Below are 16,163 nucleotides of genomic sequence, written 5' to 3' on the forward strand. Positions count from 1 at the left end.
TTATTGACCATGCAGCTTATTGGGGACTTAAAAAGTAAAAAATAAAACCTTACATTTGCCAAAGTCAACAGAGCTTTCCGGAAGTCACCAGATGTTTCAGAACTAATTTCATCTCCAAGACTCTTCTTATACACTGAAACCAGATAAGAATGAAATTAAGCCTTGATGAACTAAAAAATATTATTATAAAACACAGAAAAGCTTAAAATGTCAACATTGGCAAGGAATGAATACCTGATAACATAAATCTTGTTTCTTCTTTTTTTAAAAAATCTTTTAGTGCTCTTCTGATATGGATACATTCTTCTTGTAACTATTACTGCAGTGTGTGGTGTCATAGATGCACAAGAACAGAAACAGCTGCCATTCTGGATCAAATCATCGTTCATTTTATCTGACAAAGGCACTAAGGAAGGTATAGTGAGAAAGCTAGGATGGGCAAGCTGTTAGTTTGCCTTCCAATTTCTATTATGTCCGCCTTCCCTAGGAATAGAACCCTGGCCTTAAGCAAGGTATAACGCACACAGCGTAAAGACCACATTCTCAGCTCTCCTCTTGGCAATGAAACATAGGCAGACCTATGTGACATTGCTGGGAAATCTCCTTAATGATGGCTCATGCCAATCTTAGTCCCTTACTCCATCCTACTGCCTGGTGTGTAGATTGATCCTTGGAGCTTGGGCAGCCATCTTGGTCTAGGCAGGACTATATCTGAGCGATGGCATAAAAATAAGCAGGAAGGGGCCTGGGTTCCTGAAAGTTTTGAGGCGCTGTCATGCCAGTCCTAGAATTGTCTATCTCCAGACTGCTTCTACATAGGAGATAAATAAATGTTTATCTTATTTAAACCACTGTTATTTTTCTGTTTTATTGACTCTAACCCTAACCTTAATGCATACAGTTAGAATGTATTATTTCATAGCTCTCAAAAGTCAGAAAGCTTCCCGAAAACATACTGTTTCCCCATAACAAATGCCAACTGTGTGTTCGCATATTTTTAGTACTGAATAGTTGTAGCTCCTTTTGCATAGCCTGTGATGTGCAGTGTCCACTGAATTTTAAACCTCTGTTCTGCTCCACCCATGGAGCAGTGATTCTCTTCGAGCCACTGTATACCTGGATGTAGCTGACACCAGGTGGCTATTTGAACTCCACCTGCATCATCCTCAAGACCGCTATCAAATTAGTCATATGAATGCTTGTTCTTTCAAATCAGTAAAAGACGACTATAGAAAGTGATGTGAGATTATCTAATAGCAAGAACTGTGTTGAGAGAGAAATTCTTCCAGCGTGATTTTAATAAGTCGCTTTTTATGAAATCTATAATTTTCCAGAGCAATTCAAGTAAACAAAATCCACTATAAAGACAGATTATTTATCTAAGTAATAACATTTAGTAGGCATCACTTTCCCTAATAGTCATATTGTTGTTACATCTCTCCTTCCTTCACTCTATGAAAAAAATTTTTTAATTTAAAAATATCAAGCCAAGGGCTTCCCTGGTGGCGCAGTGGTTGAGAGTCTGCCTGCCGATGCAGGGGACAAGGGTTCGTGCCCCGGTCTGGGAAGATCCCACATGCCGGGGAGCGGCTGGGCCCGTGAGCCATGGCCGCTGAGCCTGCGCGTCCGGAGCCTGTGCTCCGCAATGAGAGAGGCCACAGCAGTGAGAAGCCCGCGTACCGCAAAAAAAAAAAAAAAAAAAAAAAAATCAAGCCAAAAAAATGAAGCTCTCAATTGTTAGAATTTGGGGAAGTATTTTATAATTTTAGAATTATCTACATGAGTCTCACACAGCCTCCCACGCCTCTCCTCTACCCCAGGTATTTTGCAGGAAACTAGACTAAAAATATGAAAATTATTTTGATGCAAGTTGAAAACTACCTTATGCATTTTGAGACACAGTAGGGTACAGAAAAACAGATACAATGTTTTAATAGTGCAGAAGCTGAACTTAGAATTCTTGATCCTGATTCAATGTTCTCTCATGCACCATTAACTTTAGAATACTGCAAAGAGTTCAGAATTTAGCTTTCTATTCATTTAGGTGCTATTGTATCATTGTAGTGTGTGAGCCACTCAGTATGCCTGGTCCTTTTATGAGAGCCAAGTTGATAGGTCCTCTGATGGATTTCTAATGCATGGGTCACCACTGCACATTACATGATGCCATCACTCTTGCTACAGTTGACTGCACCAGGGCTGGCATCTGACTATAAGTGGCCAGCTGTCTACAAGGTGACCTGGTGGGAGACCTTTGCCCAAAAGAAGGCTCTCTACTAGACAGTGCCTTTCTGAGCCCATTGAATCTTCTCTTAGGGAGTGAGATGTACAGAATTTTTTAACAAGAGTAACAAAGAAGTGGAAAGGCCCCCAGAAATAAGGCACAAAACACAAGTCAAGAATAACAGCCAGAAACCATGGGCAAATAGAAACCTTGAGTAGACAAACGTCATGTGGTAAGGGAAGAGAAGTTTCTTGGTGGTGTCAAGAACAGTAGAGGCAGAAAGGCAGGGCAAAGAGTTACTAGGATGAAAATGTGCACAGGGAGCAATGGATGTCTGATGCTGAGGGAGTGACTAGACAGCTGAGTCCCTAGCTGTGTCCTGAATCTCTGTACAGCGTGGCTATACCTGATTGAGACTATTTCTTTCTTTTACTTCTTGTGTATCATGAATCCCTACTTACCAAGGGAACCTAGATGCAGTTCAATTCCTTGTAGCCTTAGAGAACTTAACTCACACAGATACCAGAGCATCTGGTAACTCTGAACAATGACCACTTGTCATATTTGCAAAACAACAGTCCTAAATGCTAAGACATTCACTGGGCTCTTAAAATCCCAGGTCTCAATCTTAAGGATATTCATTCAACGAATATTTGAATTTATCCCCCACTGTTCTGGGCACTGGAGATACAGCAGTGAGCAAAACAGACAAAAATCGCCCCCTTCATAGAGCTTACATCCTAGGGTTGTTTGTACATAAATGCTGAACTCCAGGGAGAATCTTGGGGCCAGTCAACTCATGGAGCGGTAACTCTTCTAAGAAACACAAGGAAGTAACATAGCATCTGGGGGTAGAGCCCCTGGATCTGATGATTTTTTTACATGTACATCTTGTTGAACTGCGGGAACCAAATATGTTAAACACCTACGACGTACCCATTTGTGCCCATTATTAAGCAATTATCTCATCTACCCCAAATTTGCCCTTCTATACCTTGCTTTGTGGAGCTGGGGTTGGGACTCTGCAAATAACATTTCTCTTTTATCCCCCATCCTCCACCTCCCTGTCAGTTTCCACCAATGGGGGGAGCAGAGGGAGATGAGATGGAAGGCAGGAAGAGGAAGGAAGGACATGCTATTATTGGCTTGTGATTCACCTCAGTGTCAACCCAGTGACAGGCTTTCACCCTGACAGCAGCAGTTGGCTCCAGGCTCCTAGAACAAGTCACCTGCTTACATGTCCTTGGAGGTACTAGCTCCAGCTAGATGGAGACCCTTCCCCTTCACAGAGATCTGAACTCCAATTCCTAGGGCCTCTCCTCTGAGCCGCTGAAGTACCAACACCGGAAACTGATGCCCTCCTCTGAGCTTCTAGTTTCTGAAAATCCCAATCTCTTCCTTTGTCGTCCCAGCCTTGAGGATTATACCTCTGAGCTGTGTTTCCGTTTTGCTTTTTCAGTCCTCCAAAAAGGTACTTAAGCAATTCTCTACATTAAATTCGCTCTGTTAAAATACCTAGTGCATTTCTGTTTTTCTGACTAGACCTCATTGGCATACCAACAATAAAACAGGCACTTACCTATCATTGAGGTATTTACTTTCTAATGGAAATTTCTCAAAGTAACCTCTTTAACACCCACCGGGGGCCGGTATATCCATTTTTTGTACCTTTCCTACCGCAGAAGTTTCCTAATACACAGCTGACCACCCTGATACAAAAACATAGAAACCATGGCTCCCTTAAGGTACTTGGAGGTGGTGACAGGGAGCGGTTGTTTAATAAGAATTGGGCTGGTCTTTGTCCCTTACTCCTGGGAGGTAACTTCTAAATACTTACAATTTCCCCAATAATAAGAATTTCATTGTTATTCGTGGAGGGTCCCCTGAACCACACCTGAGTTTATGCTAACAAGATGACTCCGGATGGAGCTTGGTCACACCAGAAAGACCAACCAATGCGACTAAAGGGTTAAGGCTTTAAGCCACATGATATCAGCCTGACGTCTAGCGGGAGGAGGGGACTAAAGATGGAGTTCAGTCACACGGCCAGTGATGGAGTCAATCATGCCTGTGTAATAAAACCCCACTAAAAACCCTGGACACCACAGATCAAGGGAGCTTCCCTGGTTGGCAGTGAGACATGGCTGGGCTGGGAGGGGGATGCACCCTGAAGACACGGCAGGACCCTCCCAGACTTTTCCCTATGCATCTCCTCACTCCACCAGTCTTGATTAACATTCTTTATAGAAAACCATAATTGTAAGTATAGAGCTTGCTTGAGTTCTGTGAGCCACTCTAGTGAGTTATTGAACCTGAGGGGGTAGTAAGAATCTGTCGCCATTTGGTCAGAAGCGCATGTGGCCTGGGAACACCTGAGCTTGTGGCTGGTGTCTGAAGTCAGAGTGGTTTTGTGGGGACTGTGCCCTTAACCCGTGAAGTCACCCTAACCGTGAGCTGTTAGTGTCCGAATTGCATTGCAGGGGCTTTCCACTTTTTACACAGCTAACAGACTATTAGGGCTTTAGCTAATGATACTGAAGCCACATGCTCAGCACATCCTCTAAATGGTTCATCTAATTTCCCACACCAGAAATCATGAGCGGTTTTTAACACATAATATGAATATACAATGATTTGAGTGTCTTACATTGATGAAAATGGTTGATTCAATTAAGCAGTGATTGCTGGGAGTGAAATCCACTATAGCTGTAATGTTACAAATGCAAAGCATTAATGCCATTGTTATGTAGCAGTTCCCAGCTCAGATCATATTAAAATTTTCTTCAAAAATCCACAGTCCTTAGCCCATTTTAGAATGTGTCTTCCTTTTTACAGTCTTGCTTCCCTCAAAACCACTTGTGAAGAAAGATTGGTGGGTTTCTGGGAAAAGCAGCATTGGCTCCTATAGGTGTGAACAGGGGTAAAGGTGGGCAGAAAATAAGATCACCTGTATAGTAGGCTTGGCCAATCTCCTTCATCTGCCTGCTTGTCCTGGTGGTTAAGATTTCAATCAGTGCATCTTCATTTGTTCCCGTGCCCTAAGAAGAAAAGGAAATCTATTTTTAGAACACTTTAAAAAACCCCTAGTTTCATGCATTGTGGTCTTAACATCGTGTTTTCTACAGGTGAAAAGAACAGTTTTTAGTCAATCAACATAAGGTCCTCTATTGCTCTAAAGTGGTTTTCTAATTTACCATATATTTTAGTATTAAAATAACATGAATCATCTGAAGTTAACTGATATTAAGCTTCCAAAGAAAGTGTCCTACTCTAGTATAAAACTCCTTTGAATAATTCCAGGAAGAACTAGTATAAAGGGAAAGCCTATGTCATTCAGTACCAAAAGTGAGCATTCACATATGTCATTGTATTTAGAAAGGGCTCTGCAATTCTTTTGAATGAGACCATACTTGTACCAATGCACCTGGTTGGTCAGCATGGATCGTCCTCTTCATTCAGGGAGATTTTTAAAGCCTCAGCAATGTATGTCATGAGCCTAGTGGGTTTGGGGACTAGTGTCTCCTGAGTCTTGGTTTATACTGAGGTCACTGAATCACACTGAGACTTCAACAGAAGCCATTGACATTAGGACTTGACCAAATAAGGCCAAAGTAGCATAAGAAAAGAGGCTGAATTCTGTCCCTCTGTGACAGATTCCTAGTTCCCTTCAATAGCTTTCCTTTTCAAATTATTTATTTATTTTGTTAGTTACTTTTTTTTTTTTTTTTTTTTTTGCGGTACATGGGCCTCTCACTGTCGTGGCCTCTCCCATTGCGGAGCACAGCCTCCGGACGCGCAGGCCCAGCGGCCATGGCTCATGGGCCCAGCCGCTCCACGGCATGTGGGATCTTCCCGGACCGGGGCACGAACCCGTGTCCCCTGAATCGGCAGGCGGACTCTCAACCACTGCGCCACCAGGGAAGCCTGTTAGTTACTTATTTTTAAATAAACTTTTTTTGGGTTTTTTGGTTGTTCTTCTTTTTTAAAATTTTATTGGAGTATAGCTGATTGACAATGTTGTGTTAGTTTCAGGTGTACAGCAAAGTGATTCAGTTATACATAAACATATATTCATTCTTTATCAGATTCTTTTCTCATATAGGTTATCACAGATTATTGAGTAGAGTTCCCTGTGTTATAGAGCGGGTCCTTGCTGGTTATCTATCTTTATATTGTAATGTGTGTATGTTAATCCCAAGCTCCTGATTTATTTTATTTTATTTTATTATTATTATTTTTTTCCCTGATTTATTTTAGAGCAGTTTTAGGTTTAGGGCAAAACTGCGAAGATCCAGTATCTCTTTTATCTTCCTTGATTAGTCACAGAACCCCCGTTTTTTAACTTAGCACAAAGCTAAGCAAATAAAGACCATATTTTTCAGCTTCCCTTAGAGCTAGGTTTATCCATATAACTAAATTCTGATCGACGGAATATATGTGAAGCATCACGTCCAATTTCAGAGAGTCCTTAAAGAGAAAGGATGAACACGTCTTTGTCTCTTACTCTTTCCAGTTGACGGCAATAAAGATATAATGGCTGGATGCTGAGCTGCCGTCTAGCCAAGAAGCGGAATCTACAGGCTGAAGATGGCAGAACCTCAAGACTGAAGGTCTGATAATGATGGTTCCATGATACCCAGCTCTGGGTTGCTTCCTTTGGAATTCTTTTACATAGAAGGGAAACATTTCTAATCCTTGCTGGCGAATCTAACTCTTATCATTTCACCTGCTAAACTGTCCCCTGTGTGGCAGCCATAGAAATGCACTGCTGAGATTTCATGTCTAGAGAATATACTGCCAAGAATGTAGTTAGTTGGCAGCCTCCAACTGCCACACCTTTCGTTCTGTCACACAGCTCACACTAAGGTCATGCTCTCTCCAGGCTGCTCTCAGCCATGACTGCGCATGGAAGGGGAACTGGAGCTGGGCCATTCCTGCCCCATGTAGGACGCTCCAAAGGGCACACTTGGCTCAGGGGCTCCCCATCAGCTTGCCGTGGCTTTCTTACAGCAGCACTACAGACTGAGGCTCTTCCTATCTGAGCCTCCTTCTGTCCCTCTCTCCTTTCACAGGTGTCAGACCTGTATTGCAGTCAGAAGTTTCACCCCACCTACCCTGCTCTGTCTCTTCTTTATCCTTCACAAGGATTTCCCCCAATAAATCTCTTGTACATTTAATTACATCTTGCCATCTGCTTCTTGGGTGCCCACACCTCTTCCACAGAAAAGAAAATAACTCTGATGGGAAGGCAGAGCCTTGCTTCAGACCTGGACTCCTTCCTTTCCCTCCTTCCTGTCAACAAATATGTTGAGCACCTATCTCATTGCAGGCTTTCCTCTAGTAAGAGAGGAGGTTCCTCGAGTGATGAGGTTCCCTGATATGATGGAGGTCTGCCTTTTAATTGGATTGAAAAAAAAAAAACGTAAATCAACAAAACACCAAATACGTAGAATATCAATATGTAGAATACCAAAAAATTAACAAGATAATTTTAGATAGTAATAGATAGCAATTTAAAAAATTAAACTGAGTGAATTACTAGAAAATATCTGGAAGAAAATCATTCCTGAGGGAAAGAACATCACATATAAAGACCTCAAGATAGGAATAAGCTGAGAATGTCCAAGGAGCAGCGAGAAGGCCAGTACAGCTACAGCACTGAATTGGGGTGGCCGGCAGTGGAGGAGAGGGTGTGACGATCAGCTTTATGTGTCAATCTGGCCAGGCTACAGTCCTCAGTTATTCAATCAAACAGTAATCCAGTGTTTCTCTGAAGGTATTTTGTAGCTAAAGTCCATTATCAATTGACTTTAAGTAAGGGTGAGTACCTTAGATATTCTACGGGAGCCTAATTCAGTCAAAAAAGCCTTAATTAAGAGCAGAGCTGAGGCTTCTCTGAAAAAGCAGAAATTCTACCTGTGGGCAGGAGCTCCAGCTTGTGCTAAGGGTTCCAGCCTGCCCTTCCTAACAGCCTGCCCTACAGATTTCAGATTTGCCTAGCAAGCTGGATAATCGTGTAACCAATTCCTTGAAATCAGTCTCTTACTCTATACCTCCTGCCTACTGGTTCTGCTTCTCCGGGGAAGTCTGACTGATACAGATAGAATTTTAAAAAGCCGTAGAGATAGACAGGAGCCAGACTCTGTTGGGTGATGAAGGTCATGATAAGGAGTTTGGATGTTCAGTAGTCAAAACCATTGGAGATTTATGCAGGTGAATAGTATAATCTGATTCTAAAAGTAACTTTATACAAATAATTTTGGCTATTCTGTGGTGAATGGATTTGAGGAGGGCAAAAACAGAGGCAAAGGGACCAGTTCCGGGGATACTGACATGGTCCAGTCAAGAGATGATAGTGGTTGAACAAGAATGAAAGCAATGGATCTGGAAGGAGGGACATGCACACATTTTTGATGGATTATGGAGTGGAGGTAATGGGCTTGTTGATAGATTTGGGAGCTTTGAAGTGTGAGAGAAGGCAAGGGATCAAGGATAGTTCTAGGTTTTTGACCTAAACAATGGGGTTAATGATGGTGCCATTGACTCAATAACAACAAAATAAAGAATTTGACACCTCAGGTCAAAAAAAACAAACAAAATCAGGCTCTGACCATATCCTTTCAGGCCAGGAACATGTGGGCTTAAGGTTCCACAACTGCTTCCCATTTCAGGGCTGTTCTACTAATTGGAGAGCACAGAATCTCCAAATCCATCACCTTTACACCCATATCTCAAGTGTGCACCAGAAGAAAGTCACTCTTTCTGATAATCAAGTGCTGGGCAGAAACAGCTTGTGTAGGTCTCATACCTTCATGGATTTCTTCAGCTGTTTCGCATCAAACACTGCCGGTGGGGTCACGAGGGCCACCATGAGACACTTGAAGTGGCCAGAGAGATCACCCTTCAAGTCATCTTTCAGTTCCTAAAATTAAAAACCCGAAGAGAAAAGTATGAAATACTTCTCCTTTCTCTTCCTCCAAAGTCACCTAGTGAAAGACAAACACGAATGTATGAATTCAGACAAAAACATGCCCATCCACAGGAGATAAACAGAAATGGTGAAAATATTTCTATGGATATTAGTCTGCATTTTATGATCACTTCCAAAATGTTCTGTTTTATAGACGGTTTTCTGAAGGGAAGCCAGTGAAGAAGGTTCTCTGAGGGCCACAGACAGGAACTGTGTATTAAAATGCATTTCCCAGGCCCTTGATGCTCTCAGTGCTTGGGTTGGGGTGAGGGAAGAGGAAGGGGAGGAGGAACCCTGTAATTCACACCCAGCTTCACTGGGAGGTGCTCTAATCCAGCCTTGCTTCTCGGTAACTGCCAAAGAGTTTTGAAGGGAAAAGGGGAGGGAAGACAGTGCTTGGTCATTTGCCTCTGGTAAGAGCATGGAACTAGGAGGCATCAAAAGCAGTTTTCTGGCAACAACAACAGGGGAAACCCAAAATGTGGTAATAGGGGGACCTTACTTATTGATGCTGTCCTTCAGCAGTGTTTTCATACATTACATAAGTACGGGCCATCTCCCCTGCTTGAAGGCAGGTAACATGGTTTCCATTTTTAATATCCAAAGGAGTGTTATTGAATAATTATATTTCCTGCTTTTGATTATTTTCAGCCCTGAAACAGAGGCTGGAAGCCTCCTAGACTGCTATGACAATGTGGGTACAGACCAACATCTTCCATAACACTTGGGGGCCCAGCAGGGGCATGCTCCTGCCAAAACAAATGGGATGGAGCGGAGCCACTGTAGTCGTCATGGGGTGTTTCCTCTCCAAATGCTAAATTCCACCCCTATCTGTCCTCAACCCAAGACTTTCCAACTGAATCTTACTTCACATGCTCTCATTCTGTCCCACTGTGAGACACGGTTGTCACCCTTCAGCTCCATCCTTCCTCCATATTTTGGAAATCCTGAAAGGCCAATGGATCACTCACAATCCCTGTACATGAGTAGGCTGCCTTGCCCAGAAGCTTGGCAATTCAGTTAAGCTGACAAAAGTTTACAGGGCGCCTGTTCTGTGTTAGGCACTTAATTGGTGAGTCAGACACAATCCTTACCCCTAGGACATTACTCCCTATTGAGAAAAATAGAAATAGTCAAAGTTAAATTTCCACATAATATGTTAAGTATCTAATAAAGGGAACACAGAGAAGGGTGTCTTAATGGAGCCCAGGGGCTCAGAGAACACTGACAGGTGATGCCTCAGCGGCCTTGGATGGTCACTACACACTCTCAGTTCTGGACCCAATAGCCTGACTGGTTTGTGTTTCCACCCTTTCCCCTACACAGTTCATCAGCCACAGAAGCTAAAATACTCTTCAAAAAATATAAATTAGGTTATAGTATTTCCTTTCTTACAAACCTCCAATTGTTCCCTATTGTTCTTAGAATAAAATCTAAACTCTGCACCAAGACCCCAAGGTCTGGCATGTTCTAAGCCTCTCTTCAACCTCATCTCTTCCTTCTGTCACCCTTTACTGTCTATACTCCTGCCATATTAGAACTCTTCCTGTTTCTTAAGTACTCCCAGCTTGTTTTGGCCTCAGGGCTTTTTCATTTGCTGGACATTCTGTCTGAAATGCTCTTCCCCAGATCGAGCAGAGCAGAAGCCTGAGTATTGTTTAGTCTTCATTGAGAGTAAGGTAACAACCTGTCACTGAGGTTTCTTCACCACATGATCTAAAGGAGCCATTCACCAGTCATGCTCTAGCATATCATCCATTTTAATACTTTCATAGCACCTGCCAATATCTGAATTTGTTTTATTTATATATTTATTATTTTTCTAATAGAATGTTAGGTCCATTAAAGAGAGGAGGCTCTGCTTTTTGTTCCAGTGAATCTCCAATGTCTAGAATATCTCCTGACATAGAGTAGTTTATTATTGAACAAATAAACTGCTTGGAAAAGACACACAAAATGTTCTTGAATAGTTCTTGTATAGTTTCTGGTACTGAAGAAATATTCATCTGCCGAACAAATTTTAAAAAAAAAGTCTATAATTACATAAACATATTAAAGTTGGAAAAGAAATTAAAGATCATCTAAGACAGGATTTATCAGGTAATTGATCAGATAATTCTTTATTGTGGGGGACTGTCTTGCGCACTGTAGGATGTTTAGCAGCGTCCCTGACCTCTGCCCACGAGATACCAGAAACATCCCCCCCCTCTCCCACCAGTTGTGACAATCAAAATGTCTGGAGACACTGTCAAATATCCCCTGGGAAGCAAAATCCTTCCCGGTTTATAGCCACTGATCCAAGGCAACTCTCCTTATTCGACAGGTGAAGATAACTGAGGCCCAGAAAGATCAAATAACATGTCCAAGGCCACTCAGACAGTTCAGGGAAAAGACCAGGACTCCTATTCCAGGCTGTTGACCGGATACATAGGGGACTTTCTGTTACACTTGGCCTGAAACAAAAGATCCGTGGGCATAATCATATGGGAGCAGCCTTGGTCCATTAGTGATTAGGCCTTTACTGCCTGTTACGTTAATGAAATCTTACCCTTCCATATGCTGCTTGGTATTCCTTAGCAATCAGCTGCCGCTGTGCATTTGACCTCTCAGTCAGAATGCTAATGAGCGCTTTCTCATCGGTTCCTACATGAAACGAAAATAACTGTATTCACCATCAACTCAAATATGCTTAATATCTGTTGTGAACAAAAGAAAAATGATTCAGGGTCTGAAACAAATGCAGAGAGGAAGGCATTTTAATTTTTAATTTCCAGGTCTTACCAGGTTGGCATCTTTATTTCTTTGATTGCTTGGCTTTTGGAAAAGAAAATGAACTTTATTTGGATAGTTCAGGGGGAAGAAAACCATCATTGCCCAAATATTCCTATCCGTATATCAGACAGAGAAGTGGCACAAAGAACATACTGCTTTGGAAGTAGGTTTTTTCATCCTTCTGAGGTCCAGTTACTGTCTTATCCCCTTTTATCTTTCTATCTCCATATTTGATATAAAAAGTCATTTTTGTTCCTCTAGAAAAAAAGGAACTGACATTTATCAAGAACCTACCACATACTAGGCACCTTTTATTCATTGTCATAGTTAATATTCACAGGGCCCTGGGCAGTAGGTATGATTAAGCTGTTCTAAAGATAAAGACACTAACATTTAGAAAACTTACCTCGCTTGCCAAAGTCAGGCAGCTTTTAAGTGGCACAGCAAGAATCTGAACCCAAATCTCTTAATCCAGAACATCTATTTCTACCAGTGGTCCATACCTCTTTCAGGCATTTCAGACCCATATACTTAACCACCTGTTGTAAGTACAAGTAAAGGGCTGATGCTGGCCTGCCTGAAAACAACCTCCAGGTCACTATTTTTTTGGTAATTATAGTATTAAGATAATGTGAGAAGTTGTGTCTGCTCCTTTGTGGTAGAGGACTGCCCCTGGGTTGGGGGCTGTGAGTTGGCTTCTGTCTTGGGCCTGCATGACTAGAATGGTCTAAAAGATCCACTGGAATTCAAGGCTCAACTTCCCTGTGTTGAGGTGACCCACACACACCTTACACCCACGGCAGTGGTACACACTCTACATGAATGACGGGGCAAAGGAAATGGTGTACTTGATTAGCTGCTGGGACTCCTAGTGACAGATGTTGCCCCACGGGGTCTTTGGTCTTGTATTCTTCTGCATAGTTAAGTAAACAGAGTTAGATTAACCCTCATTGTGCCCTGTGAGTCTGATTATCAACTTGGACCTATAAAGGTATCTGAGTTGGTGCACGACTAGACACCTCCAACTACAAGTATCTCAAAGTCAGCTGCTCCAGGTTGGATTCATTCTATTTCTTCTCTAACTTGTCTTTCATCCTATGTTCCCTCACCAGTGACACCACTACAGATGCAGTCATCCAACCAAAGATCCTGGGAGTTATACTCCTTTCTTTTCCTTACTTTTTACATTGTAACAATACCTGCATCTCTTGGATTTGTCCTCTTCTCTGCCACTGTGCACTCATCATATTTTACCTAGAAACTTCAACAGCCTCCTAACTTGACCCCCTTATAATTTATACTGTATATTACTGCCTAAGTAAATTTTTTTTCTAAGTAAATTTTTTTAATGCATCAGATCATGTCAGTTCCTTTTTTGAAATTCTAATGATTCTCTGTAACCTTCGGGATGAAGTTTAAGCCCCTTAGCTTGTGCACCAATTAATTAGGACCTAGCTCCCACCTCATATTCTAATTTCCTACCCCCTTCTCTGCATCTCTATACCCTTTGCCACTAGACTCCAGACATAACTAACTACCCACAGTTACATGTAGGTTGTACGCCAGGCAATTTCTCCTCTCTTATTTCTGCACGTGCTACATGCTCAAGACCAGAAATTAAACCAAGATGTCTCATGGTTCAGAGGCTGGATCTGACACGTCCCTAAGGCAAATGCCACCATGACGCCTGGTTTTGGTGTAGGTAGTAGTGCTTACAAACAAAAACCTCCTTCTCAAAGCGGGCCTGCCAATCAAAATGTGTAAATCAGTGAAGAAACATAATGTTAAAGAAGAAACACAAGCGATAGAATTTAAAGACCATTAATTCATTCAAATTGACATTAACTTCATGGAAAAGTCTATTCAACCCTGTGTTTAAATAGGCAATCAAAGAGATAGAGAAAGAAATAACTTTCACTTAAAAATAGCAATAAAAAAAACCCTAAACAGGCAGAAATACAATAATATTACATTGATAGTAATAGTATAATTACTATTATGAACCTTAATAGTATAATTCATGGAACTTTACAAACTGACCCTCAAATTCATAGGACAGGGCAAAGCCAAGAAAATCTCTTGCCTTACTAGACACTAAGTGTCATTATAAAATAATAATAATTATGTAATAGTCATAATAGTAATTATGACAATGTTATATTGAGACAGTGAGGCAAACAGACCAATGGAATGTAACAGAGAGCAGAAAAATAGCAAAACTTATAGGACAGCAGTGGCATTACAAATCAGTGTGGCAAGGATGAACTCTTCAATTGATCACACTGGGACAATTACATAGCCACTTGAGATAAAATAAAATTAGATTTAAATGCCATTCACAAACATTAATTCCAGGCAGATTAAAGATCTCAGTGGGAAAAATAAGATTGTAAAATTTTGGGGAGAAAATACAGGAGGATATCTTTATGAGCTCATCATAGAAAAGACACAATAAGTACAAATCTTTACAAAAAATATTGGTAAACTTAATTTCACTAAAATTTAAAACTTCTATGCGATAAAAGTTACTGTAGCCAAAATTAAAAGAAAATTACAGGTCTTCCCTGGTGGCGCAGTGGTTGAGAGTCCACCTGCCGATGCAGGGGACACAGGTTCGTGCCCCGGTCCGGGAAGATCCCACATGCCGCGGAGCGGCTGGGCCTATGAGCCATGGCCACTGAGCCTGCGCGTCCAGAGCCTGTGCTCCGCAATGGGAGAGGCCACAACAGTGAGAGGCCCGCGTATGGCAAAAAAAAAAAAAAAAAGAAGAAAAGTACATTCTTGGAGAAGGTATTTTCATAGCTTGTAATTTTTTTAAAAAGTTTTGTATCCAGAATTTATTTTAAAAAATAAATTTTAAATTAAAAAGTAAAAATTTTTTCTTGCCAAGCACAAAGAAGACAACCCAACTGAAAAATGGATAAAAGATATGGAGGTGTAATTCATGGAAAAAGAAGAAAATAAACAAGAGAGGATGCTTAACTGCATCAATAATGGGGGATGGGGAGGAGGAAGGAAACAGATACAGAATGAGGTACAATTTTAGATCCACTCAATTGGAAAAACTGAATAGGATGACTGCCGCAAGTACTGATGAGAATATGGAGAAAGAGGAAGTCTCATATATTGCTGGCAGGAATACTAATTTGCATATTTATTTGAGAGAGCAGTGTGGCAAAATTTCTAGTTAATCTGGAGATGAACATTACCTTCAACCCAGACATTTCAACCATTATATTCTGGAGAGGTGCTAGCAAATGTGCACAACAAGACATAAGCATGACTATTCAATGCAATATTTTTATATTGTGATAGAAAAGAACTGTAGGCAACTTAAGTGTTCACTCACTATTCCCATCTTACAATGTAATAATAAACTATTCCGCAGTTAAAAATTAATGAACTAGAGCTAAACATATCAACATGGATAAATCTCAAAAACGTAATGTTAAGGGACAAAAAAACAAGTTGCAGAAGAAAACATAAGGTAGGATTTCAAGTTATACTGTTTGTGCCCATGCACAACAATAGGTACATACATATGGAGTACAGAATTAAAAGTTTCGTGGGAATAAATTCTAATTTAGAATGCTGTTTATCTCTAGGGAATGAGGTGGGAATGAGATCCCAGCAGAATCGTCAGGGACTGTATCTATAATGATTTATGGTGATGATGATGATGATGATGGTTGTTGGTAGCAGTGATGGTCATGGCAGTGTTTAATATTAAGTAAACATGGCAAATATTAAGATATAATAAAACTGGGTTCCCTATACTTTGCCACATTATTTCACAATTTTTTTAAAGTACCTTATAATTTCTCTAATTGAGTAAGGCAACTTGGGCAACCTGAACCCATGCACTTTTTTAACTTCCTGATGTGCTTCAACAATAAAAAAGGAATTGTAAAGCATCACTCACCAATTCCTCTGATTGCCTTATGAATCGCTTCAGCGTCCACTGATGCGCTAAAGCTGGGATAATCTCTCATTGTCCCTTGGTGTCCAACCTAGAAGAAAATATCTGACAGTCCCACTAGTCCAAAGCGACATCTTTATTTATGTTACATACGCATATTCCCATATGCCTACTGGAAACACACAACAAACCCATAATTTGCACACCTTCTTATCACTTCAGGAGTGGTTCAAGAGAGTCTCCCCACCCCAGATATGCAGGCAATATGACAGCTACCA

The 16,163-nt window shown here is 41.1% G+C and overlaps 1 protein-coding gene across 2 annotated transcripts in view; it reads right to left on the bottom strand.

Annotated features, from left to right (window-relative positions):
* Positions 1-16,163, bottom strand: part of ANXA3 (annexin A3) — a 57,518-nt gene that overhangs the window by 16,373 nt on the left and 24,982 nt on the right. For both annotated transcript variants that reach the window (XM_049709408.1, XM_004280169.3), the window contains 5 exons: positions 15,889-15,976; positions 11,743-11,837; positions 9,033-9,146; positions 5,172-5,262; positions 54-133 (listed from right to left, as the gene is read on the bottom strand). In XM_049709408.1, the coding sequence (XP_049565365.1) occupies positions 54-133; positions 5,172-5,262; positions 9,033-9,146; positions 11,743-11,837; positions 15,889-15,976 (468 nt within the window). The remainder of the gene's footprint in view (positions 1-53; positions 134-5,171; positions 5,263-9,032; positions 9,147-11,742; positions 11,838-15,888; positions 15,977-16,163) is intronic.

Source organism: Orcinus orca, chromosome 4, assembly GCF_937001465.1.
Source record: "Orcinus orca chromosome 4, mOrcOrc1.1, whole genome shotgun sequence".
NCBI lineage: Eukaryota > Metazoa > Chordata > Mammalia > Artiodactyla > Delphinidae > Orcinus > Orcinus orca.